Source organism: Rousettus aegyptiacus, unplaced genomic scaffold, assembly GCF_014176215.1.
Source record: "Rousettus aegyptiacus isolate mRouAeg1 unplaced genomic scaffold, mRouAeg1.p scaffold_m13_p_7, whole genome shotgun sequence".
Lineage (NCBI taxonomy): Eukaryota > Metazoa > Chordata > Mammalia > Chiroptera > Pteropodidae > Rousettus > Rousettus aegyptiacus.
In genome coordinates, this window is record NW_023416310.1 from 113,281,367 (window position 1) to 113,308,284 (window position 26,918).

General features: G+C 44.4%; 1 protein-coding gene across 22 annotated transcripts; it reads right to left on the reverse strand.

Annotated features, from left to right (window-relative positions):
* Positions 1 to 547: 547 nt before the first annotated feature.
* Positions 548 to 26,894, reverse strand: CHST10 (carbohydrate sulfotransferase 10). Of its 22 annotated transcripts, none has more exons than XM_036224365.1 (8): positions 26,702 to 26,894; positions 26,296 to 26,387; positions 18,232 to 18,336; positions 17,075 to 17,206; positions 12,079 to 12,170; positions 6,778 to 7,012; positions 4,631 to 4,736; positions 548 to 2,340 (listed from the first exon to the last, which is right to left on the reverse strand). In XM_036224365.1, the coding sequence occupies exons 1-8, from the start codon at positions 26,776 to 26,778 to the stop codon at positions 1,803 to 1,805; spliced, it is 1,377 nt and encodes a 458-aa protein (XP_036080258.1). In that variant the 5' UTR covers positions 26,779 to 26,894; the 3' UTR covers positions 548 to 1,802. The 22 variants fall into 22 exon arrangements, with proteins under 22 accessions (XP_036080258.1, XP_036080260.1, XP_016012771.2 ...); XM_036224367.1 differs by lacking the exon at positions 26,702 to 26,894 and having other exon boundaries at positions 548 to 889; positions 1,917 to 2,340; positions 26,296 to 26,649; XM_016157285.2 differs by lacking the exon at positions 18,232 to 18,336.
* Between the last annotated feature and the right edge of the window lie 24 nt (positions 26,895 to 26,918).

Sequence of the window (26,918 nt, forward strand, 5' to 3'; positions counted from 1 at the left end):
GGTGGGGAAAGCATGTTTTGGACATACTGTGAAATGTCTAGATGTTCCGGTGATCTCCTGTTGTTTGGCAAAAGCTGTTAGGAAAATGACCCAAATGCTATAGAAAAATGACCTAAATCTAAAATCTAGAGGGCTAGGTGGTAAAGGGGGTACCCTGGTGTCCAACCTTTACTCCTGAAATAAAACAGTATTTTTTAAAATTAAGAATAACCTTAAGGCCTCCAATTGACATACATTATCCACAGTTACATTTCAAATTGGTAATCAGCTCATTGGGTGTGAAATAATTTTAACAAGACTTTGCTAAAACTTTATAGAAAAATAACTCATGTTACATCCTCTGCATCAGCTGAGGATGAAAGGCTAGCACATGGACTGCCCTTCGTCGGTTGTGGTTAGTCACACTTAGGCCTTACTACCCCCTTGCCCCCCTCCACAGTCCTGTCACTAGCAGCCACCAGAGCAGGCCTGCACTGCCCAGCACTATTGCCAGACTTCATGGACCATGCAGGGCCACAGAAAACCTTCCCTGGAACTGTAGTGCATGTCAGGTTTGGCACATATTTTTATTTTACTTTCACATTTACAGACTTAGGCAGCCCTTCTGAGAAAGAGAAGGCTGAGGCTGCCTGGAAGAAAAGCTGGGCCCATGGGCACTGCGTTGAGTTGGGCACTTGGGTCTTTTCTCAGGGAAACTGTCCGGTATCCCAAAGGCCCTCACTGTCAGATGGCATGTGACATGGTGGCCATGGCTTGCTCCTCAGTGCCTGGGAGATGTATTACTGGAGGCTGCCTGGGCCCAGGGTTTTATTGCTGGTGAACCTCATTATCCAACTTAGAGTCCAGGATGACAGCATTATCAGAAACGGGTCCGGTGGTGAGCACTTTGCTGAGATGAAAAAATAAAACATGTAAACTGCACTGACTCTGCAATGTTGGCAAATTGCCTGTGCTGGCCTTCACAGGTAGAGAAGCTCCTGTCGCTATCCAGATGGCACAAAGACAAGAGGAGACAATAATCAGGATGGACACACCTAAATTTACAGCTGCCTGAGCTCCAGAACCCAACCAGCTCTTCCTTTTCCATGCCATGTTCCCTTTAAGGTCCCCGAAATGTTCTTAGGTTGAAAGAATATATACTGCCCTCACTTTCCAAAATGGTATCTATTGGGCTGAATAAGATAATCACTTGGCAGGCAGACGTTCAGAAACAGGGACTAGCAGTATACAGGCGTGTACTCTGGAAAGACAGACTGCCAAAAAGTGCCCTTGGCTCACCCCTGAATTTCACAGCTGTGGAAAGAATGGTTTGCCTGTGAATATAGCAGCGCCAGGATGAAAGCTAGAGTTGTAATTTTATTACTCAGATGTGGTCCTGCATTAGCCCCTGTGATTTCTGTAGGCCATCAGCTTCTCATGTCTCCTGATAGTTTGGTGCCATCCCTGCAGTCTCTCAGTGACAGGTAAGACCACCCTATCACCAGGGAAGCTGCGATTGCACCTGCCTCCTTGACAGCTGAAGGAAACAACTCCTAATGCCATACAATTTTTCTCCCAATCTGTTAGACAGCAAATATTTAGTTATTTCCCCTTCTAAGGGGGTGAGGCCTTCAGTACACCAGATGTTCAAACTAAGCCATAATGGTCAGGGTGCAGCTTCACTGGCTGAGGCACACGCAGGTCCATGGGAGACACGAGAGTCTTTAAAGGAGCATGATGGAGGAAGCGTCATTTCTGTGCTCGGATCTCCACCTGCTTAGTCTCTGGTCTAACAAAGACACTTGTATTCATAGTTCTACACATTAGTTTAGCAAGAAATCTGGCTTCTGATACCCAAAGAGCTTAAAGTCCCCTTCGAAACGGGCATATAGACGCCGGATGTCTCGTTTGTTGACACCCAGAAAGTAGAGCTCTACCTTGGTTTTATTGTACACGGTGATGCCTGGTGGGATGGTGGGATACGACACCAGGTGGTCTATGCCAGCCTCCTTTAAGATGTATGGGGCGTCGTCCTCTAGGGTCTCGTGGTGACCAATCACACTGTACGTTATCTCGCAGGGTGCACACAATTCTACATATGTCACCCAATGAATGATGTGGTCGCCAAACTGAAGGTCCAGCCATCTGTGGTTTGGGTCCCCGAGGTAGCGCACAAAATCTTCAAACTGGATGCCCCTGGTCTCTGTCCGGTTCCGCCTGTATTTCCTGATGATGCCTGGGGCAATCTCATGCCTGTACCAAGGTTCAAAGCGAGGGTTGTGAACAAATTTATCCTTAAAAGCAGAAATCAGTCTTTCGAAGGGATCCCTCACGATAAAAAACTTGAAGTATGTTTTCAAGCTAAGGGAAAAAAAGAAGATAAACAGGAGGTTAAGCCAATGCTATTGGTGGTGATGGTTGTGAGGGTGGGAGGAGTGGAGAGTAACAGCTGGAGCAGCAGCAGCTGCTGTTTCTTGAACCCTCACCCAGGCCGAGCCCTGAAACAAGTGTACCACATGCATCTCTTACATAATACACTCGACCACCACTGAAAGCCAATCCTGTTTTTAATCCTGGGGCCACTTTGAAAACATCATTTAACCTGTTTTGTTTTACTTGAATATTTCAAAATTTCAAGAATACTGAAAAGTTTTGTTCCTGGGCAGAAAATCGTAAGTGCAGGAACACTGAATGAATTAGAACAGCTGAGGCCAGAAAAAGTTACTTTAAGGGTATATCTTTAAAAATTCAATTCAAAATTACCAAGAGAAAGAAAAACACGGAGCAGGGGTGGAGAAGATGAAGAGCAAGGTTCCAGGCTCCAGCTGGCAGGGAAAGCTGCCAGTAGCGGCAGTGGTAGTGCAAAGGTGCTGGTGAAGGGCCTAGAGCAGTGATGATGACAGCAGGAACATGAGGACACAGCTGTCATTATGGTGTGCTTCTTCTGCCCCAGAATGGCTCTCAGTGCTCTGCTCTCACAAATCCCCAGACAGTGAATGCTTAGAGGGTAACAGGGCAGCCTTGACCAGGAGGGTGTTTGACCTGGCACTCAAGAGCTGTTTGGTACAGGTTGGGAAGACAGCGTAACCAGGGCCAGAAGCAAAGAAAAGAAGGCGAAGAACGAGAAGTCAAAGTTCGGTTGGTCCCTGACATTCTTATTCTTTTTAAACCTTGTTCTTTGGGAACATTTCATGTCTAGTAAAGAGATTTTTTCAATTTATCAGCTAAGTAGTTTTTTGAACGCCATTGTTCATCCTTACTGTGATCGCTGGGGTCTGTCTCTTGCTATCTGTGCTAGGTTCTATCCCTGCCACCACTCCTGGGCAGCTACTGTGGAAGCAGGTATAATGACTTTGAGAAAAATGAAAAACTAAGTGGGGTTTCCCTGCCACCTAAATCCCTTTCTCATGAGAGAATGATCATAATCAGTAAGGAGTCCATAAAACACAACCAAAGCAGAACAAAATCAACCACTCATTTCTATTAAGAAAATGATCAAACATTCATTTTAACAGACTGCATGAAAACAAACAATCCAATTAAAAAATAGGCAGACAACCTGAACAGATACTTCTCCGAAGAGGACATACAGATGGCCAATAGACACATGAAAAGATGCTCGAGGTTGGTAATCATCAGAGAAATGCAAATTAAAACCACAATGAGATATTACCTGACATCTGTCAGAGTGGCTATCATCAATAAGTCAAAGAATAAGTATTGGCGAGGATGTGGAGAAAAGGGAACCCTCATACATTGCTGGTGGGATTGCAAATTGGTACAGCCACTATGGAAAACAGTCTGAAGGTTTCTCAAAAAATTAAAAATAAATATAGCTTTTGACCCAGCAATTGCACTTCTGGGTATTCATCCAAAAAAAACCAAAACAATAATTCGTAAAGATCTATGCACCCCAATATTCATGGCAGCACAATTTACAATAGCCAAGATATGGAAGCAACCTAAATGCTCATCAACAGACGATTGAATAAAGAAGTTATGGTTCATATATACAATGGAAATTACTCAGCCATTAAAAAAAATGAAATCCTTCCATTTGCAGTGACATGGGCAGACCTAGAGGTTATTAGGCTGAGTGAAATAAGTCAGAGTATGATTTCACTTATATGATTTCACTTATATGCAGAATCTAAGGAACAAAAAGAACAAACTAATTGAAAACAGACTCACAAATATAGTGGACAATTTGGTGACGGACAGAGGGGGCTGGGAAAATGAGGTGAAGGGTTAAAGATATACAAATTGGTCACAGGGATGGGGCGCACAGCATAGGGAATGCAGTTAGTATTAATATTGGCTATATTCTGGAAAACCAGAAGAGAGAAGCAGCAATTAGGGGGATCATTTTATAAACTATATAAATGTCTAACCAATGTACTGTATACTTGAAACTAATTTAAAAAAATAAAATAAAGGACTGCATGAAAGTGAGGGTAGAGAGACGTTTTGAAATTCTCATCAAGATTTGTGAATTTAAATGCACTAAACACTGGGCACATGCTCAGCTGTCTCTAGCCAACACAAACCAACAGCTCCCGGGAGTTCTTGGAGCATTTTGGGATACACGGCAAATACAGAAGGAGCCTCTGGTTTTATCAAAATCCCCTTCCCTGTGGGAACCAGGCCCTACCGCTTCTGAATTTCTGCATCACTAAAGGAGGAGAGACGAGGGAGGCCGTTCTTCTCATGGTCGTGAACCACATTTTCAGGGATCTCTTCGATGGAAGGAAAGGCTCCTGGGAAGTAAACAGAAGAGAAAGTGAGTTGGCCATCTCAGTGCCACCCTTAAAGAAGATGCCCGTCTCTTAACATGGGCTCCTGTTCCCCACAAGCCATCCTCAAAATCTGGGGATTTTGAATTCCAACTGCATCTGCTGGCAGGAAGAGAAAGTAAAGAAAGTAATCCACAAGCTACCTAGAGGAAACAGATGAGTTAGGGAGAAGAGAGAGAGGCAGCATGGGGTAGAAATAAAGGCAATACCTACTTGTGGCAACACACCCAAACTGGGTTAAATCTGCCCTGAAAGAAAGATTACTGAATGCAAAGAGTATGCCTGAAACCAGCAGCACTTATTCTCCTGTTAAACTGGGGGAGATGGGTAACCTCACAGCAACCTAGACTGGCAAGTGGCAGAGATGTGCTGGAACAATCTAACTAATGTCATGAGATTGATGTGACATATTTGAAGCAGGGGTCAAAGAGGATAAGGAGTGACTAAGGAGAAGGCAGAGTAGGATCAAGAGCTACAGTGTCCCAAACCAGGCTGATGAATGGAAGTGGGGTGGCAGGGGTGGGGGTGGACGCTCATCTTTGGATTGGTGGTTTGGGCAGGTTTTTTTCTCTTCTCAACTTAGACAAGTGAAAATAAAGTGTCATCATCAGAGGTTTTAGTCAAGTGTCTGTAAACCTTCACATCCATCTCTGTTAATGCTATTGTCACAGCCGGAGTCTAGTTAGAAGAATCTCTGTTGGGCCACCTAGGCAGTGGCCACAGCCTTGTCTGTTTCATTCATTCCTCCCCCAAATATTTAAGCACCAGTCCAAAAGTGCTAAGGATGGCTATAAAACGAACCAGCTCTGTGGCTTTGCTCCTGGACCTGCTCATGTGTGTCTAGGGATGATGGAAGACAGCCACGAGGATTGCTCATTTTTCTATTACATCACCTGACAAACCTGCTCTTCTTTTTGTCCTGCTCTTGTGAATGTTTACTTCGCCTTTAAAGTCTAAGGCTTCATACTGTGGTGGCAGATTTGTACTTTCACATAACGGTTGTTTTAAATTTGATTTGTAACCTCATTCTACGATGTCTCAACATGCTGTCAGATTACTCAAGAAGCATACCAGAAAATGGGGCCAGTATCTTTTTTCTCCCCCAATCAACCAGTGAAAAGGCCAAATGACAGCAAACTCTGACCAGCAACTCTGAGAACAGCAGCAGCAGTGGGGGCCTGAAGGACAGAGACACAGGGCCACCTTCCACGATGCTCCCAGGTCTGATTCATAACCCAAGAGTCACACTGCTGTCAAGTGGTACTCCATTTCTTTAAAAACTAAACTCAACAGACAAAGCCCGTAGCTATCTTGGACTAGTTCAGAGTAAGTGGAGTTTAAACTAATAAACACATTTTCTGAAAACAGTGGTGAGTAGTCAAAACACGTACTGTATGAGGCCACTTTTCAGTGATCTAATATGTTCCTGAGAAAACATCAGGTTTCCTGAAGCAAGTCAGTTAAATCCTCCGACTATGGATGCTCGGTATAAAATGGGGACTGTTTCTATCTACTCAAGTGGCATAGAACCTATTGTCCATGAGTGAAGAGGCCTCCACACCCACTGGCACGGTTCCCCTCCCAGGCACTGAGTGTGAGCCCTTCTCACTACAGGAAAAGCAATCGTGAGGCAGATTCCTGGAGCTCAGTGGGTGTACAGCCTTGACTTCTGAGGACAGAGCAAGTAACCAGTGAGGATCACCACAGTGACTCTGAAGAGAAAAGGGATCTGCTGGGTGGGCAGGCTGCCTGAGATGGGGGCTCTGCTATGGAAACAGAGGAGATGGTGACCTCAGGGGTAGCCTTTGCAAACATCAGTATCTAAAGTAACACCACCAACTTCTAAAGTATGACACCAATAGGAAAAACAAAGAACATTCTGTAAGGTTACCAGCATTGTCAGGAGACAACCCTTCCTATAGCCCCTCCCTCATCCAGGCCAAGGTGACCTTCACGGAGCAAACCTTGACAGGCACAACAGGCACACACTGGCTGAGGCACGCACCATTTAATACGATCAGCACTTTCTTCCACTGGGTGTTGCCCACTTTGGGAGTCTGGCAGAAAAGGATCTTGTGCTTGTCACAGACAAATATGCGGTCGAGGACAAACTTGGACACGGCGGTGTGTGAGAGGTTCCTCAGGGCCTCATCCTGGCAGACATTTCGGATGAGCTCCAGGCGCTCCATATACACCAGGGGCGGGGTCAGCCGGCTATCCGAAAGCATCTTCCCAGTAGGCTGCAAATAACAGGGCAGCAAAAGGGGCACAGGGCTTCATTAGTAGAAAACAGGGTGTCCCCTGGAGGCCCTCTTTGCCCTCCTGCTGGACACTCATGCAGAGTGCTGCCCTCACAGACACCGCAGGGCTCTGTGGTGCCTGCTTCGCCCTCAGGGGCCTGGCATGCAGGATCCTTGGATAAACTGGGCTACAGCTCAACCAGAAACGGCAACTGCTCTTGTTCTTTCATCTTCGACTTGCACAAACCGAGGAGCGTGTGTGTGGGCTGTCTTCCTGTCACTCCGCTGATGGCATTATGACACATAATTTCCTGGAAACAGCAAGATACTTTTCACTCAGGGATTTTAGTGAAGGCCAGTTTCTGTCCCCTTCATTCTTCCTAGCATTTCCCTCCATGTGATTCTGAGTATGCGTATGTGGACTGTCCCTAAGCACAGCTGTTCACACACACAGTGAGTGTTTTGAAGATATTCTGGTATAAGAGAATAGCTGATTTACTAACAAAGCAATAACAAAAATCAACCTTGGGTCATTCGGTGTGTTTTAAAAGTGCACTCCTTTCCTCAGTGACAAGCACATGATGGTACCTCTCCGTAGTGCTAAGTAAGGGCAGGGGAAGGGTTTTGTTTGGCAGTCACGTCAGCCATACAGAAGTCTGCCCCTGTGAGCAAATGCTGGAGCATGCCAGCACTGGTTATTCTCCAAGGAGTTATCAAACCAGGTGAGAAGATCCACCACATGAACTGTGAAGGCTTGGCTCTGATGCCAGAAAGCTCCGTCGACCAAGCCAGTGGGCTAAAACCAAGCAAGGGCCAGTGTGCTGGCTGCCACCATGAGCTCCGAGACCATGGGGAGAGCTGGGAGCACAGCCTCAGGCTGGGTGTCTGAGCTTGGGGTCCAGGCTGCATGAGGGAAGGGATGTACTCCTTTTATTGAGATGTCTCCAGTTTTAAAGTGTGGTTTTGACCATCTGAGTTACCTGAAATAGGTCTTTGAACACCTTTTCCCCCTCAAAAACAACAGTGTAGTTGGTGTCACTTCTAGCTCACATGAAGCTAAGACAGGTCCTATGTTGCCTTCTCATGGAATACAACTCGAGCGAAAATAACTTGAGTCACAGCTTTCCCCACAATTCTTGAGCAGAGACTTCATTGTATATTGAATACTGTGGGGTGAAGTCTACACTCAATTGTCATTTCTTAGTAGGCAACTCATTTTTAATTCCTAGGGGGCTTGTATTATTTTTTCCTATGATTCTAGCATTTACAATGTTTTGCCAAGATATGTCAGTGTGGGTCTCTTCACCGACTTTGCCTGGAATACAGCGAGACCTTTCTGTCTATATCCTTGGCTCAGGAAATGCCTTTGCTCATGGCATTTGGGTGGGAGTGGGGCTCAGTTAAGAAGGAAGGAGAAGTCTTGTTAAGTTGGGAGGCCAGTATGAGCAGGTACTCCAGCATTTGCCCATGAGGGCTAAACTCTGGTACAATGGGCTGCCAACCAAAATCCCGCCCTTCTTAACTTGAGGTATAGAGAAACAGAACTGTGTGCTTATCCTGATGAGATGGAGTCATAGAGAACATATATAACACCTCGGTGAATGGTTTTTAAAAAGGAAATTTATAAAAGTTGACATTTTTCTTTTGACTTTTTAAATATAAAAAGTAATATAAAACCATATGTTACTTTTTAAATAAAAAATTGATTAAAAAATACTGGCTAGGGGAGGGGCACCTATGAAGACTTCTGGGAAGTTCTAGAAAACACTTCAACATCCTCTGTGAATTGTTTTTACCGCATTTAGGTATTTTCTGCAGCAAAAGGCAGCTCTGCAAAGACAGCAGAGCGTTTTTCTCTCTTCCTTCAGCTCCATCTTCCACTAGGTAAAAGCCACAAGCCTCTACCCGAGCCCCTCCAGACTGCCCTGCAAGACTGGCCTGTCCCTTTCTTATCATTCACAGGCCTCTCATCTTCTTCCCCTCCTTTTTCTACAGAGTGACAACCACTCTTTCCAGCCACTTTCCAACGCCTTCTTCAGGGCCTTTCCACTGCCTAGTAAGTCACTGGGATGAATCATACAGCTGACAAGGAAAAGGGACACAAGATGGGCTCACCTGGATTTCCTTCTCAAAAAAAGGCTGGCTTTCAAAAGCCAAAAACTATTAAAAAGCTCATGTTCCCAATGGCACAGACCCTTTGGGACTGGTTTATAACTTAAAATATCTATAATACAAGAGCTCTTTTATTAATTCCTCTGCTTTGTCAGGTGGCAGAATCATTCATTTGACAAATATTTACTAAGTCTTTACTCTATGCTTGGATACAGTTGCAGTGTTTTGTGGAGACACCAGGAAAGCCTCTGCTGAGTAAGAACACATACGTCATTGTGTGCGCACGTGAACGTGCACACGCATTACGACTGTGTGTGTGGGAGAGTAGGAGATGAGGGAGAGGCAATTCTGACTAGGGAGGCTGTTTCTTCCAATTCCATTCGTTGGCCATCTCCAGTTATGGTCCTGTTTCTGAGCATTTTGAAATGTTTCTGCTACTACATCTATTTACTCCCTTAATGTTACACAGAACTTCTCCTCAAGATTTAAAAGCAGATGCTCCCTCTAAAATCATTTTATTAAATGGACCAAAATGCCCTTGTTATATGTTAAAATGCTCTCGGCTTGCCAAGCAATCCATTTATGGGACAGCTGTAACAACCTGTCCTCCCGAGGGACTGAGTCAGTTACAAAATGGGAGATGTAAGTCTTCTAGAACATGAGAGAACAAGGATACTGGAACTATCAGGACAATACAGCGTCCACCCCACCACCTGGCCCCCTCCTTCTTCTTCACGGCCACCCTTGCTCTCTCCTGTTTGACCAAACTTCCTTGGTCCCCCAGTGGAGGACAGATGCCTTGAGGATTCCTAACGGCTACTTCCTGAGGCGAAGACATTGTGGAAGTAAGAGTAGCACCCGCAGACCTGCCCCGCTCTGCTCCTTTGCAGTGGCCTCTGTTCCACCCCAAAGAGCACATCGTGGCCTGCTGCCCTGGCCTCGCACAGCTCCAGGGATCAGCACCAGGCATTTGCTTCTGCTCTGATAAATGCGGTCTAGTTTAACCTCATTCCTTCATTGATCCCAACTCTTGCTCACTTATCCAGAGAGTCTCTCTCTTTCTTCTCCTTAGTCTGTTCCAGCTTTTACACTTCAGATCTAATTCCCATCACAGATGACACTAAAGACCAGTGTATCACGGGGCAGAGCTTCCAAATAGGTTCTACTGAGAAATTGCAAAAAAATCTCCATCATTTTTAAATTTACTTCTCTTCCAACTTAAACATTATACACAAAGAAAAATTGTTCTTATTCAATTGTGTTTACAGACTGATATCATTCTATTTTTCTCCTTGTAAATGTATAAAACCAATTTTAATGTCTGATATTATTTTGTACTATTTTCCATTCACACATGTACAAAACAAACTTTTAAAGGTAATCTCTGCAACCTGATCTCCTTCCTAAACCACCTTCCTTTTGGGAAACATATGCTGAGTTTAACATCATCTGATGACTCTTGGTCTCAGAGAACTGGGTCTGACCACAGTTCCCCACCTCCTTCTCCTTGCATCTGAACTTTATGACACTCAGTGGATGGGGTAGGAAGAGAAGGAGACAGAGAACACTGAGTTGAAACCCCGGGCCCACCACCTGATGTGCATGGCATATTCAAACCCAGTAATGTGCTTTGCAAACTGTAAGGCACATGTAAGTACAGTATTTTCAACCACAATGACTCCTGTAAGCCAACTGTCTTTACAGGAAGAGTGTTCCTCCATCACCAAGAGTGACTGCGGAACAGTATGTCCCTTCAGTGTCATGGCATTCTAGTAGAACCTTTGTCTCAAAGCATTTCATTCCTCTTGCAAAACTCTTACCCTACTTTTGTATTATTATTAATCCAAGACACTAAACATCAATTTCTTTCACTCTTTTTATTAAAGCCGCCCCCATATTTCCTACAGGTTTGCTCCTAGTCTCTGTAGTCCAGCCATACTCTTTCCTTGTCCTGGATCACCTCGACCTAAAACCATATTCCAGGTCCATCTCATGAGTTGGGTAGGCTTGATCTTTATTTCATCCATGTCCTACAAAAGTTAACTCTAACAGCACGTTACACTGACCAGGTGCGTGCTTTCCAGACTTTGTTAGGTTCTAACTTGTCCTTACACTGCAAGTCAAACACAGGAACTGTCCTTTCTCTGTGGTTTAATTCTAAGCTGATATCCACCTTTAGAGCTTGCTCTACCCATTCCATTCTTTCAGCACAATTGCAACCTCAGCCTTCTGGACCCAGAATGGGGATCAGCAAGGGAGAGGGGACCTCAAGAGGGTGTCCTTCATTGTGGCTAAGGGTAGATTAGGAATTTATGTGCAAAAGGAGCCTAAGGAGAAAGATACGGAATCAGAATGTCACAGAAGGTAAGTGCTGGGTACAAGTTAGCAGCCTGGGGCTCTGCCACGTACTCCGCAATTCTGGATGATCAGCCTGTTCCCTAAACTCAGCTCTCTCCTCCATAGCACTCCCAGGCTGGGGGAGCAGCAATTCTGCCTAAAACTAGGTCAGAGAGGCTTCCTGTATCCTGGTTGTCTCCTGGTCTTACTTAACATCCCTCCCCCCGCCCCCCACTCCTCTGGGAAGGCTCACTCTCAGCTGGTCAGGAATACAGCACAATCAATATTTACAGAGCACTCATAATGGACAAGGCACTGTGAAGGACATAAAAACAGATGTGACCATGCCTCTCCCAAAGAGAAGCTAAAAGATGAGGAGAAACATGCAGAGTGACAAAAGCTGTGCCTACAAAACAGAACACGATGGTAAGTCGAAAAAGCTGATGAGTGCACAGATGGAGAGGAGGCTAGTGTCCATAAACCAGTGGGGGACTTGGTGTGGCTGGAGGGAGGGAGCAGGTGAGAGGGAAACAGCACAGGTAAGAATGTGAAGAGGCAGCCCTGCTCCTCTGCTGACAGGGTGGAGGGGATATTGCTCTCCTCCTGGCTTTACCCACCTTCGGTTCCTCAGGAAAGTGATTCTCTCCTGGAGACTTCCCCATGTCTGGCATGGCTGTCAGGAACAGGAACTCCTGTTTGGCACTGTAGGCTAGGAGACAGCGCAGTCAGAACATCTTCTCATGGAGGAGTAGACACACAGATTAGAAAAGGCCCCAGAAACAGAGCCACCCAAATATGCCCAGCTGGTATGACAGGAGCAAAAGTAATTCAGAAGAGGAAGTCTTTTCAACAAGTGGTACTTGAGCAATTGGACATCTATAGACACATAAGAATTATAAAACGTTTTTAAAAACATAGGAGAAAATCTTTGAAAAAATCAATAAAATAAACCTCCTCAAAATAAAAAATTTGCTCTAAGAAACACCCCATAAAGAGCATGGGAAGACAAGCTATATAGACAAAAGAAAATATTTGCAAACCACATATTTGACAAAGAAGTATCTAGAATATGAAAAGAACTCTCAAAATTCAATAGTTAAAAAAAAAAGTTATAAAATGAGCAAGACATGGACAGATGTTTCGCTAAAGAGGATATACAGGTAGCAAATAAACACTTGAAAGGATGTTCAACATCAATAGTCATTAGGCAAATGCAAATTAAAACCACAGTGTGATGCCACTACATACTTATCAAAATGGTTGAACTGCAAAACACTGAAAATACCAAATGATAGGGAGGATGCAAAGAAAACTGAATCACTCATACCCTGCTGATAGTAATGTAAAATGGCCCAGCCATTCCAGAAAATATTTTTGTTGTTTCTTTAAAAAAAATGAAGCATGCAACTACCACACAACCCAACAGTTGCATTTCCAGGCATTTATCCGAGAGAATTTACGTTCACTCAAAACACTACACCAAAAGTTTGGAGCAGCTTCATTTGTAATAGCCCAAAGAGTTAAACAAATACAGATACACTCACCACTGAATACTACACAGCAATAAAAAGCAACAAACTACTGATAGACGCAACAAGTTAGATGAATCCCTAGAGAGTTTTTATATTGAGTGAAAAAACGCCAATCCAGAAAGGTCATGTACTGCATATATTCTTGAAATGACAAAATGATGGAGGAGATCGGTGGTTGCTGGGAAGAACAGGTAGGGATGGCGGTGAGAAGAGAGAGGTGGGTGTGGCTATGAAAGGGCCCCCTATGGTGGTGAAGGTGTGCAGCATCTTGATTGCATCAATGTCAAAATCCTGCTTGTGAAGTTGCTCTGTGTTTTACAAGATGTTACCCCTGGGGGAAACTGAGTCAGGGGACATAGAATGCTCTCTGTTACTTCTTACAACTGCATGCGACTCCACAATAACAGCAAAATAAAAAGTTTAATTAAAAAAAAAATCAAGTTACCAGTTTAATTAGTGCTTACTCTTTCGTTTAAAAATCCATGGAAACTGAGGTGAGACTAGAGGAATTTCACAAAATGCAATTCCAGAGTAAGAATTACAGCAAACTGGTTTCTAGAAAACCTTCAGGGCAGAATTTGAAGATAATTTTCAGATCTCTACAATCAAAGAAACATTTACGTTCAAAATTTTGCAAAGCTTAATACATAATTAGAAAGAAAAAACAGCTATCAAATAAAAGCATAAAAGTCAGCATAACAATGCATGAACAAAGGTGCAGTTCACTTTTTAAAAATATATCAAAACCTAGACCTCTTAAGTCATGAATACCAGCACCTTGCAAATTCTCCTGCAGGCCCCACCTGGCTGTTGAATATGCCTCACTTCCCATGTCCCACTCCTCAACCAACACAGCTGTGAAGAACACCTGCCCTGCACAGGAAGGATGAAAGCATCCTCCCAGGGCCCAGACAACAATAGAAATCCCATCTCTCCATTGGGAAGTTATCTGACCCCAAAATGAATCTCTCTGCCACATACCTTTATGAATCCCACTAAAATCTTCTACCCTTCCTTTCCCTGGTTGAGTTAAAATGCAACCTAACTGAAGCTGTGCACGGGAGCTGTTCTGGCCCTGCCATGAGGACAGAGTGCCATCTGCCGTGCAAAACTAAACAAAAACATCAGTGCCATCAGCCCAAAGTGCTGAATGCACTTGGAGGGACCAACGTCTGTCCCTCCTCCACAACCTTGTCCCCCCAAAGCACTAATAAAAAAGTCACTTTCTGCTCCTGTCTGGTCACTTCCTGTTCCAACAATGTCTTTTACTAGCACTGCAATGCCTAGCTCTGCCATAGGTTTAATGGGTCTTACAGAAATCTAAGCTTTTTAAAAACATTTTAGACAGGACAATGCAACCTGAATTCTAAGCAATGGACTTATCAATTAATTTTTGAAAAGCCACCTATTTTACACACTCAGAAGCACACAGTACAGCCTTTGGTAGCTGTGGAACATCTCACACAACGGCCAGTCATCTGCCAATTTTTAACATTTTTCTGGTTTTAAACTTCCTGGTATTTCCTCCCCAAATCCCCTCGACCTTGTTTCAACTAGATTCAGATAAAACTGACAGCATAATTTATGTGTGGTTTGGTTTTTCCATTGCTTTGCTATCAACCATTTATTTCTAGCAGACGCCATTACCCCCACTATGATCGAAGAATGAGTGGTTCCTTTGCTCATGCTGTGGCTCTGCTGTGGACCCAACGACAATGGGTTCTAACCCTGAGTTCATTGCACAACGTGGAGCTGACATCGCCGTCACCAGGGACCTGGCTGGGGGGGCCTCTCCATGCTTCCCTGAGAGCAAAAGCGGAGTGGGGTCAAGTGTGCATTGAAGTCCCAATGTGGAGTGGTCCACACCAGTGTGCTCCGGTCCGCTGACCACACCAATCACGTGGCCCATCACACTTCAAGGATGCAAGGAAGTACAGCTCACCTTACAGGGCTGGGGAGACTAGGTGCGCAGCATGAGGTCAAGCACAGATCTTCTTTCAGGTTCAAAATCCTAAAGCTTCTCATCCTTCTCCATAGGTTTTCCCTTCTTTCCCTCTAATTTTATGCTCCCCTTCACAAAACCTTCTGAGCATCTATAGTTCTTTGAAAACACTCAGCATAAAACTTGCTACATATAAGCAAAACAACACCTCATTTATCACATACCACTGAGGATGAGGTACTACAGCCTCTAAAGAGAGGCTATACTGCCAGAGAATATTAAAACTCGAAACACACCTAATTATTTTTGGTGAAGTCTCATAAATACATTCCCTATTCTCCTACTTTTTAAAGTAAACTAAACCATAAACAACCTCGTGACCTGCCTTTTAAATGCCTTACCAGGAGGTGACATTTTAAGGAATCAGGAATAAAATGTGTAGGTCTTAGTAACATGCATTTCATATTCTCAGCAGCTTTCAATTCCCAGTTTTGTTCTATACTTGGGGTTCTCCACTGGCCCCATACCTAGATTCTGTTATTTGGTCTCTGGTTGGGTCCAAGCAGCAAGGTTTACAAAGTTCCTCAAGGTTTCTGAGGTGCAAGAGTGGGTGTGGGGTGGAGGAAAAACGCTACTCTAACTCTTAACAAGGGGTTGCCGTTCTCAGAAACATAATTGAGCTGGAGCAGCACATAATTGAGCTGGAGCAGCACAGTTTAGTTCAACCAAACTGTCAAGCTGAGATCATGGTCTCGAACTCCAACAACACTCCAAGAGTGGGCCTTTGCTATTTGGACAGAGGTCCTGATCCCTGGGGTTAGCGTGATTATCCCTGATGCTTCTGGCTAGCCTGGACACGGGCAGGTGTGACATCACCTTCCCGAGACTGTGAAACAACACTTGGGTTCTCATGAGGGCCCCTGGAAGATGAGGAGGTACTTGTGGTGACAGCCTGCTGGGGCATCAAGCACTGAGGGCCAAATAACTGTTACTGAGCAGCAACTGTGGAGCTGAGAACAACCCTTGGGGCTGATTTCAGGGCTATCCTCTTCTGCCTGCAGATCTGCCTCCCAACTTTGTTTTTCCTGGATAGTCGGCGGGGGCGACAGAGAGACTAGGAGCAGGACATGGGGGCACAGGGCAGCCCTCAGCATGGAAGGGACACACCTAGGAGCTCTTGGGCAAGCCAGGCCTACAGCCTGCTGGTCACACAGATGGCACAGCTCGTGCAGCTGCAAAGAGGAAATCAGGAAAACTGCTCATGTGGATACTTCTCTAATCTCCCTAAGAGCTGCCATGTGGAAGAGGACGTGCAAAGTTTTGTGCAGAATAAAGATGCTATGCACACCAGTCACAAATGTCCTCCCTCTTAGACAGACATTAGTCCAACCAAAAGCCGCTTGTGAACCTTCATCTCCCCTGTGCCTCACCTCACCTGCCACTGAAAAGAGTAGCCTCAGTGTTCAAGAAGACCATTACCACACCCCCTTACACGTACCCAGCATTTCACAGATCACTCAGCATCTCTCCATGTCCAGGTCAGTCTTAGAGGCTGTCAGAGCAAGCAGCACATCCATTTACTAGAAAAAACACTAAGGCCTAAGTAAGCAAAGGACAGGAGCATGACCTAGAAGCATCTCTGCTGCGGCTGGGCTTTATGTGTCCTCATCTGAACAGCTACATCAAGTCAAGGGGAATTAAAAATCTTCAGAGACAATCTGACATATACATATTTAAATCACCTTCCTTCCAGTGCACTGAGGTGAACTTCGTACACATGGCCAGCACCAGGAAGCACCAGCGGGCATAGGCGTGCTGATCGGTCACGGCAGCATATCACACCGCCATCAAGCAGGGTGCATTCCCAGGTCCTGAGCCTTCAGGATGCCTTGGAGGAGGTGCCAAAGAACCCACAGACTGAGCAAGTTCTGCCCACCCCCAGGGCCGGTGCTGGGAAAGGCCCTCTTGTCCCTTTCCTCCTCCCCCTAGCACCTTCATAACATGAAGGATTTGGATGCCATGACCACCAACGTCCTTTCTGGCATGAAAGTCCTTGGAGTCATTCGTGCATGTACCCAGGAACAACATCACAGGCAAATGTGAATTAGCCAAAGCCATTCCCCAAGGTAGCATACATACCATCAGGGTCTTTAAAGGTCAATGTGATGAATTTGCTGGCTACCATGAACATGAAAATCACCCAAAAGCATGCGGCCAGCAGAAGCCACTGGTGGTGCATGTTGTCAAATGTCAGCCATTCGGTGATTGTTCCTAGAAAACACAAGCAGAAGGTACCTGCTGCTTACAAAGACGTCGATTAAACAAAAGGTAATAAAAAGAATAGGTGATTTCACTTAATAGAATCAATACAAATATTTTTTTTTAATCTTTTGATACACTGGGTATTTTGACTCAGTATTTAACTTAACATTTTATTTTAAATTAATAATAACTTTTCAATTTGATAATTAAGTCAATTTGAATGGAAGGCAGCCATTTCCATCTGTTCTAGAATGTCTGATAAGATTTTACTTCTGCAGATTTGCCTCCTGACTCCTTTCTGGCCCAGGCTAACATAAAAATGTGTTTCTGACACCCGGCACCCACCAGGGCCTGGAAGTAGGGGGGCAGGAGCAGTCCTCCCAAGGGGGCAGAAGTCACACTAGGCAATTACAAGCAGGCTGTTGAGAACTCCGACTTGACGAGATGAAGCCCCACCTAGGGAATCTGTATAACAGGATAAATGAACATCGAAGCTTCTCTGTTTCCACTCCCTTGCCTGCAAGGGCATGTGCAGAATCTGGAGGGTGGGTGTTTTTCATGCTTTCACTGCCCAGGAGAGATGCTGGCCACGTCAGTCCTGAGCAGGTCACACAAGTCACACTCTGCTGCAGGAGACATATAAAGAACCAGGAAGTCACAGTTGGTTTTCAGTAAGGGAAAGAAAAATGTGTGTTTCACGTCACTTTTAACACAGTGCTTCTTCAAGCCAAACCAAACCTCTAAAGGAGACCTTGTTGGCTGGGTTAGTGTCCACCAGCTGACTGAGGCTATCCATCACTCCTGGCCGATGGGGATAGCTGGTCCTCTCAACACATGCTGATGGCAAACGACGTCAGGGAGCCTCTGAATATTGGATGGGACAGAGCTCAGTGAGGACACATGTGGCCAACTCTCCTCATCGCAACGGTGTTTTCTTCTCAGAATCTCACTGGACCAGGCATCTGAAACCCAAATGTCCTCCACCAAATGGCCTACACCTGAGCACACGCCATAGCAAGGTGCTCACCACTTACTGTGCAGCCTGGGCCTTTCCAGGGTGGCTTGTGCATCACACTGTGTCATCCTCAGCTGACCATACATCAGGCCCAGTGTGCTTCCTGAGTCCCCAAGTAGGACTGCTACATGAAACAAAAACACAGAATATCCAGTTAAGTTTGAATTTCAGAGAAATAACAAATAACTATTTCAGTATAATTGTGCCCCAAAGATTGCATGGGACATACTTAAAAACAAACAAACAAAAAAAAACTACCTACTTTCTCTGAATTTCAAATTTAACTAGGTGTCCTGTATTTTACCTGGCAATAGTACCCAGCAAGGGGAATGCCAGTCCCTCTCAACCTGCCTGAAGCCAGCTGGCCTGTCCAAACCAAGTCCCCCTTTCTTTCCTCTGAGGCAGCATAGCACAAGGCAGAGAGCCTTGGGGGGGGCGGTCAACTTAGCAAGTGACTTAGCAAGTGACTTAGCCTCTTGGAGCCTTGGATTTCTATCTCTGAGACCAGAGCAGTCATGAAGATTAAATGAAAAAATGCACACAGAGGACCACCTGGCCTGGAGCAGACCCTCTATAACATATATTGGCTGGTGCCTCAGCACCCTGTGACTTTCCAATTGAATCTACATATATATACCCTCTGAGTGTGGTGGCCAGAAATTAATGTGACAGGGTAGTCTGCCCTCAGAAGAGAGGAAAAGAAAGGCGTGACATCCCAGGTGACTCAAGCTACTAACCCTTCCCTTTCAGAGACAAGAGAAGCACAGGCTATGCCCAGAGTGCAGGGAGTCACAGTCATGAGTCCACTGAGCATGTCCCTCCAAGATAGTGATGCTCAGTGGGGTCCAACCCCATTGGTCACAGTGGGAGTGCCTCACTGAGAAACCCCCAGGGGAAGGCCTTTCTAACAGAGGGGAGGGGAGAGGCAGTGTGGGTTGGGGATTGAAAAAGGAGACAGACACCCAGCAGGTGGCATGCAACCTAAATGGAGAGGCATTTGCCCCTGTGTACTAGTTCTTGGAAAGATTCAGAGGCTGAGAAAGAGGGCCTAGTGTTGAGTGGCCTGCAGCATTGCTCAGTGCTGTGAACAGTGAACACAAACAAGGGAAGCCACTCAGGCTTCCCCACCACACACACGTGGATACACTTACTCTGTGCAGAAGGGAGCAGGAGAACCCCCTGACAAAACCTTCTCTTGAGAAGAGTGTAAAGCCACGGGCCCTTACCAGTGTCTTCAGTATGGCCACCCAGACCAGGCAGAGGCCTGCCAGTGATCACCATGGCCTACTGCAGATCTCCTGGTCGGCCACAGGCAGCCCAAGAGGGAGCAATCTCTCCTGGCCACTGGGCTTCTGTAAATTTGAGGTCAGCAGGGCCTGCTCCTGCCCTGGATCCCATGCACAGCAGGGGAAGATTTGACTCTCCCTGACAGATGTGTTGGCCCACTCCCAAAGCCACTCTCCATCACCTCACCTAGTTTCACATCTTTCACTACACCCTACACAGCCTAAATGCTTCCCCTGGTTCATTGTCTTCCCCTAGAATGTAAGCAAAAACTAGAACAGTGCAAGGCACATAGTAAGTCAACCATCACCATTTGTTGAATGATGACATCTACCAAGAAATTTATTAGAAAAAGAAGAGTTGAAAGGAACTTTAGAAAACACTTTGCCTAACCCTCTTCCTGAGAGTTCCCAAACTGAGCTCCTCTTTCAACCTCAAAATACTTCTCCAGTCTCCACATGAGAGCAGCTGTATATTTAATATCCATTAACTGAGACTAGAAAATAATCAAAGCTACTAGGGCTTCAGTATTACTTGAAAACAAAATTACATTTTATAAGTCATGGCACTTACATGCATTTGGGAAGACATACAACTTAAAACATACTGGCTGGGAGGTTGGAAATCCTGCTGAAGTCCAAAAAGAGTTGTTTTAAATAAAACTCTATGCCAAAAGATACGCCAATGACACAGATCCAAAGTATCCAGATATATCAGTAAACAAAAAAGGGAAAGCTGCAAAACTAAATGTATGATCTTATTTGTTAAAAAAATTATATATGTGTGAATATATGTGATTATATACACATACTAACACACACATACATGTAATGCAGAATTATTGTTTGGCATAATTTTGTATTTTAAAAACATTTTTAGAAAAGGTATGTATCCAGTTCATAATAAAAACCAATAAAATATAGAAAATGCCACCAATATACCAGGACCCTGCTGTTTTTATTTCTGCCATTTAACTTTTTCTACTTCACATTTACCAACTGAAGTTTCCTTACCACTTTGTGAAGTATGGGAAAAGAGGGGCAATATTTTCCTGGCCAGGAAAGAATGGGCTGAAGTGACAAATTCAGTATGTATCTGAATATCTGGTAAATACATCTGTCTTCATGACTTTTCAGTTTTTAAAATGATTTAATACTTAAAACTAAAAGTAGAAAGAATAATATAATAAGCACCGATTTACAGACACTCAGCTCTAACAGCTTTACTGTACTTGAGTTATTTTTATGGAAATAAAGTGTTACAAAAAAGGTTGGAGGCCCTTCATGCTCTTGCTTGGCCTTAATCCCCTCCCGTCCCAGAGTTGCTGCTACTCCACCTGGGTGATTACATGTTTCCTACATCAGATATATACAGGAGTAGCAGCAGGTGCTTCCCTGCTCAAGCCTACACAGGTCAGACTGGGGAAGGTGAGGAGGCAAGTTTACCTGGGGCCTGCAAGAAAATATAGTACTACACATGGACGCTTTCATCACAACAGGAGGCACATACCAGTGGTAAAGCCCAGGGTGGAGAGATATATCTAATTTGTAAACACTTTTTTTATCTTGTAGTCTTATAGCAAGAAAATTCACAAATTATACACAGACTCCAGGGAAAAAGCTGTCAAGGTGGGTTGGTGAAAAATTTAGATAAACTGGGATTTGATCTCCAAGTTGCATGCTATGTTAGCCAACTAGAACCAGCAAAATGAAGCCTGGTTCTTCTCAAAACACCTCCTCCCTCAGGTCCAATATCTTTATAGTTTACAACACATGACACGCCAACAGAAGCAGATATACATCTGCATGTAATTTTAAGGACACTACCTAAAAATAATTATCAAATTCATTGCATAAGATGTATTCATCTACCCAACAGAATAGGTGCAGGGATGTAGTAACGCCGAATCCCAAACCAAACACACATGTTCACGTCCTCACAGAGAGACCTGCACGTATCAAAGAATCTATCCAAGAAGTGGTATGAGGCAGGACGTGGTGCTGCAGGAGGAAAATAAAAGGGGACATGACCTGGGGGGAGAAGTCGGGGACAGTACAGTTACCTAAGGAAGAAAAGGGGCAGGATTTCAGGTCTGGGGAATAGCACGGAACAGAAGCCAGGCATAGGAGGGAGCCAGCTAGGGACCCCTGCGTAACTGAAGGAAGGCCATGTTTGGCTTGAGTTTCCAGAGCATGGTTAGAGATGAGCCAGAGAAGATGTGGGCAGACAACACTGGGCCTTGGCTGTTATGTGCCCTGGGAGCAATGGAGAGCCACTGGAGAGAGTTGTCCATGAGAAGAGGAATGGTAGTGTCATGATCTGACTCAAATTTTGAAATTATTTCTCTGGCAGCAGAGTTAAAAATATAAAGTGCAACTCTCTCCACTGGGCCATTCCCCAGTCCCAACTCCCATATTCATCACTAGAGTGGGAATATTCTAACCAGGCACTACCAAGCCCAGTCAAGTGTTCCATATCACACACTATCATCTAGGTCTTTCAAAACAGCGAATGAACCAGTAAGAACCACAATATAGAATGGGTTATGTTCTTATGAACCCTAAAGAGTGGTATGTCCAGTTAGCTGTGGCATGTTTTTGCTTTCAGATTTCATGCATTCTGAACCTAGGTATCTACCTAATAGTGTCTGACTTGAGGTTGAGGGCAGTGATTCCCAGCCCTGGCTATATATTAGAATCACCTGGGAAGCTTTTAAAACACCATACCAATGCCCTGAGCCCCAAGAACACCAGAGCCAAGATAAATAAATCTCTGGAGATGGATCCCGGGCAAGTTTTAAAAGTTTTGCCCAGTATTCCAATGAGCAGCCACAACTGAGAACTGCTGGTCCAGGTCCTTAGCCCCTCGAAATTTTAATGTGCACAGGAACCACCCACCGGGGATCTTGTTAAAAATGCAGATTTTAGGCATTCTCACATAATAGTATCCCATCGCCTCCCTTCATTGTAAGAAGGAAAATTGGTTGCAAAAGAGTATCTGTCAACTAGAGTCTACTGATGATCTAAATTACACGAGCTCTGGAAAAACAGCTTAAAAAGATGTTTAATTAGAATCAAAGACCTCCATCACTGTTCTCATCTACTCTCTTTTCCAGCCATTTATAGGTAACTAATTATGTAGAATTATGGTTTGGTCTGACCTTGGAAAAATGATAATTTGCTCCTGTTTTTTTTAAGCAAAAAGAAAGGCATTCCTAATTCCCTTAGTCCCAGCTCCCCTAAGCCTTCACCACTGTCTGCACTAGCTCCCCAAGGGGCTTACCTCCTAACTATGGATGACACCACAAGGCTCGCTATTTCTATCTGCAGAGACTGGGCCTGACATCAACAGTCCTCCATGGCTCTGCCAACAGCTGCTGCTCTCCCTGGAGCCCAGGAACAAATGGCCTTTACAAAGCCAGACATTTGTGTAATTAACTCTCTTTTGTTCAAGGAGCAAAGACAACTCCCAAAGTCTCTCTTACAGACAACTATGGCAAACTCAAGTGTGGGACAGGTCCCTTATGGTCATGATGCGCTACCCTGAACAGAGACCCCAGGCCCCCAGGACTCAGATATCCATCTTCAGAGCTTTCCTATTTCCAGTCATTAAAGGGGATTGTCATGTGTCAGATGGCAGGATCTAAACCCAAGTCACAGGGTTGGGCTCTTTGAAATCCATAAGGAACTTAAGACCTTATGGGGAACGCAGGGGCAGAGAAGCAAGAACATAACTGAACACACAAGAAATCCTAATTTGTTTTTTCTCTCTCTCTAAACTAAAAGGACAGTATGCATTTACATCTAACAATGGAACTATTACCATATTTTGGTACAAACTCTCCCCTGCATTTTCAAAATGATACTTGTAAATCCATTTTGTTCAACTGCCAATAACATTCTTACCAGTGGCTTTTTCCCTCAGTGTTTGAGTTGTCACCCAAAGCACAATGCCTGTCTTTGATTTTATGCTGAAGAGCTTGATTCCCACCTGCCCTGCTCCACTTGTGCTATGTACATTGACTTATTAAAGGTTCTGAAAAGTCCTGTAGTAAATAAGCCCATCTAACTCTGTTTAAAACAGCTTTTTTTCCAAATGTCATTTGTTTAACAATATTTACCAAGGGTCCGCTCTAGGCCAGAAGCTGTTCTAGGCCCTAGGGATTTGTAAAGCAACACACACTTCCTGCTCTCATAGTGCTTGGTTCTAATAGAGGAAGACAGACCATCAACAAACAGCCATGAATGTATAGGCTCACACCAGGCACTCAGAGCCATCAATAATAACAAAGAGTATAATAACAAAGAGTAAAGGATAAAGGGAGAGCCTCTCAGAAGGGATCACCTTGAGAAGAGGCAGAACAGAGTGAGGAAATAAATCATGCAGCTACCTGGGCAAAGAGCTTGGTCTGAGTCCCAGAATCCCAAGTCCAGCAAGTAGGCCAGTGTCCTTCATGTACTGATGAACAGGTGAAGGACATGGCCCTGGTGAAGAATCATGCCAATGGCCCTTTACTGAGATGGAAACTCCTGGATCCCCACCCCCAATCACATATGTACCACAGGGAATGGATCGTATGTGCAGTTTTTAAAACATTCTATCAAAACATATCCAGGCACTTCACAAAAATAATCTGGCAACGCTCGAGGAACTGGTAATCCTGGGAACACTCACGGGAAGAAAGGACACTAGACAGCTGAAGGTTGTAGCAACAGGGGTCGTTCCACAAATCTAATCAACTCTTTCATACCTTTTGGTTTTGTATTGAAATGTATTACCTAATCAATAATATTATTAAATTACAACCTAATAAAATATTGCATATAAATTTATAATATAAATAAAGTTATATTATGGTCACTGTGATTTTTAGATTCATAGTAAGGGTTTCTCTCAATCTAAGTTCAGAAGTTTCCTTTAGAATGATCATCCTTAGTTACCAGAATGAAAACATGCTCCTCTGTCCAGATGCAGAATGGATGTGAGGTTAAGACAGATTTTCATGAATAGTAATAATAAACAGCAAATACCTATGTGGGGCTCATTGCATGTCAGGAACCACTCTTAGCAGGTACAAAACTCAACTAATCCCAACATGAGAGCTTGCTCCTATTATTATACTTAAGAAAACATTTCTTTTAAGTATAAATGTACATACTCCTATCTAAGAGTTTTAAGTTTCCTAAAATCTCCACAAGAGCAAGAATGGAAGCAATGAGACTACTACATGACACAAGCCTCGAATAACTAGTGATCTCCTTCACATACCTACTGAGGCCTGGGGGCCACTTTCCTGCAGTATTTGCTTTTCCTGAGGTTCTTGGTTCCTTCTGTCACTGTATAGGACAATTAAATAATCAATAAGCACCACTAGAAGTGACGAGATCAACTTACTTAACACAATTTGCTTTATACTTGTGGAAATATTTAACCACTTTGATTATTTAAGCATATTTTACGCAACCTCTTAGAGAGGTGGGTTGTATTTGGATTTCTTGAAAAGTGAATAAATATTCTAAATGTACCAAAAGAGCTAGCTGTTTAGAAGACTTCCCTGCAACATAGTATGAAAAATGAAATGTTTTGTAGTGAAAGTAATTTAATTCTATTATACCTGTTTTATATGTTTGATATTAGATAAAGGATTCCTTTATAAGATAATCAAACCTTTTAGTACAAAGTATTCTCTGGGTTTTTTATATTTCTTCAGGCATTAACACTCCAGCAAATTTTAGCCAAATGTCATATCATGAATGAATAACTGGAAATCAGTCAAACTCATGGAATTAGAGAGATTACAGCTTTAACAAGGTTAGTTAGCTGGCAAACTCATGTAACTCATTTAACACACAACACAGTCCAAGCTGCCCGGGATGTGTGGAGTATAATCTACTGTGCTTCCCTCTAAAGAATTCAATGTGAAGATTAAAAGCAATTTCATGTTATGTAGATAGAAAAGTTAAGCTTTATGTACTGACAATCAGATTCTTCCAGACCTGGATTGGGACAAAACAGACTCCTGGCTTCTGTAATCTCTAAGACCCTGTATTATTAACCTCTCTCCCACCTTATTGTCATATAACCCTAAGCATTTGAGAAATTATCTGAAAATAACTGCAAATGGCCTAGGATATTTACTAATTCTTTCTTTTCTTTGTTCAGTTTTGCAAGCATTCCTAGGAAGGAAAGAATTTTTCTCTCGGATATTTCTTCGAGAGTCTTTTCTTCAGGGTCAAGAGTAAAGGTGGAAAGATTTTTTTCTTTCCATCTTGAAATTTCAATTTTAACCAAAGATAGGCTATGCCCTCATTTTAATGGAGAGAAACGAGAGAAAACCATTCCTCTTTGTGTCTTTTCTCTCACCCACCCAGTCACTGAAAAGACGGAATAAGTAGGTGCTGGAGATCAGCGCAGGAGCTAAACTTCGCTGCCTAATTTTAAGAACGTCTGACACATTTCTCTTTTGAGCAGTTAAAACTGACCAACAATACCCAACTCTTTAAGGCTCAAAGCTTTAAACTTTGGGTGTTGGAGACAAAAACCCCTTTATGACACTGCTCCGGCTGAGCTAACCAGAACCTGGCCCGCTGCTTTCTATTCACTGCCATCCCTTTCCTGCCTTTAGTCGACTTGAAAAACAAAAACGACAGCTTTCAGAAAACCTGGTTCATCTTCCCAGCCAGAAGTGCAGAAATGTCTGCCTCAACCTCCAACTTTTGACATGCCTCACGACTGTCAAAATCAGAGCTGAGTGCACTGAGGGGACACGCATTTGCAACTGTCCTCTCTGTTCACCCACCAAAACGTTGCACGTAGGAAAGGCCGCCCGTCGTTCCTCTTCCTTGCATGCCCCTTGCACCCCAAGTGGAACATTTAATTCCTCTTTCCGCCCTCAAATACAAATGCAAAATCTTAGCCAAAGATGAGAGAAGTGAATGACAGACCACCACTGAATATCCATATTCCAGCGAGCACAGCATCCCGCGACAAGGACGCCGCCTCATTCAATAACTAACGTAAGGTAGGTTCTTCCCATTCATCCCGCCAGCTAGGGAGGTCTTCGAGTCGCCAAACATCCTGGAATGCTTGCTTCTCGCAAAGAAAAGCAGCTTCGCCTGGTTTTCCGTCCGCCCGGTGGGGTGGGGGTTGGGGTGGGTCTGGGGGGGGTCTGTGGAATCCACCCCACCGCCGCGCCCGGCGCTCACCCTCCGTGGAGTCGGAGCCCTGGGCGGCCCTGGGGCGAAGCTCGACTGGGCCTGGAGCGCCTAGGGGTCAAGCGCATGGGTCCCTGCGTTCCGGAGCGTGGGAGGCCCGCCCCGCCCGAAGGCCTCCGCGCCGCCCGCCGGCCCCGGAGGAGACGGACGCCACACCGGAAAACGGAAGCCCGACGCGCCAGGCCCTCAAGGGGGTGAGGCCGCCGCC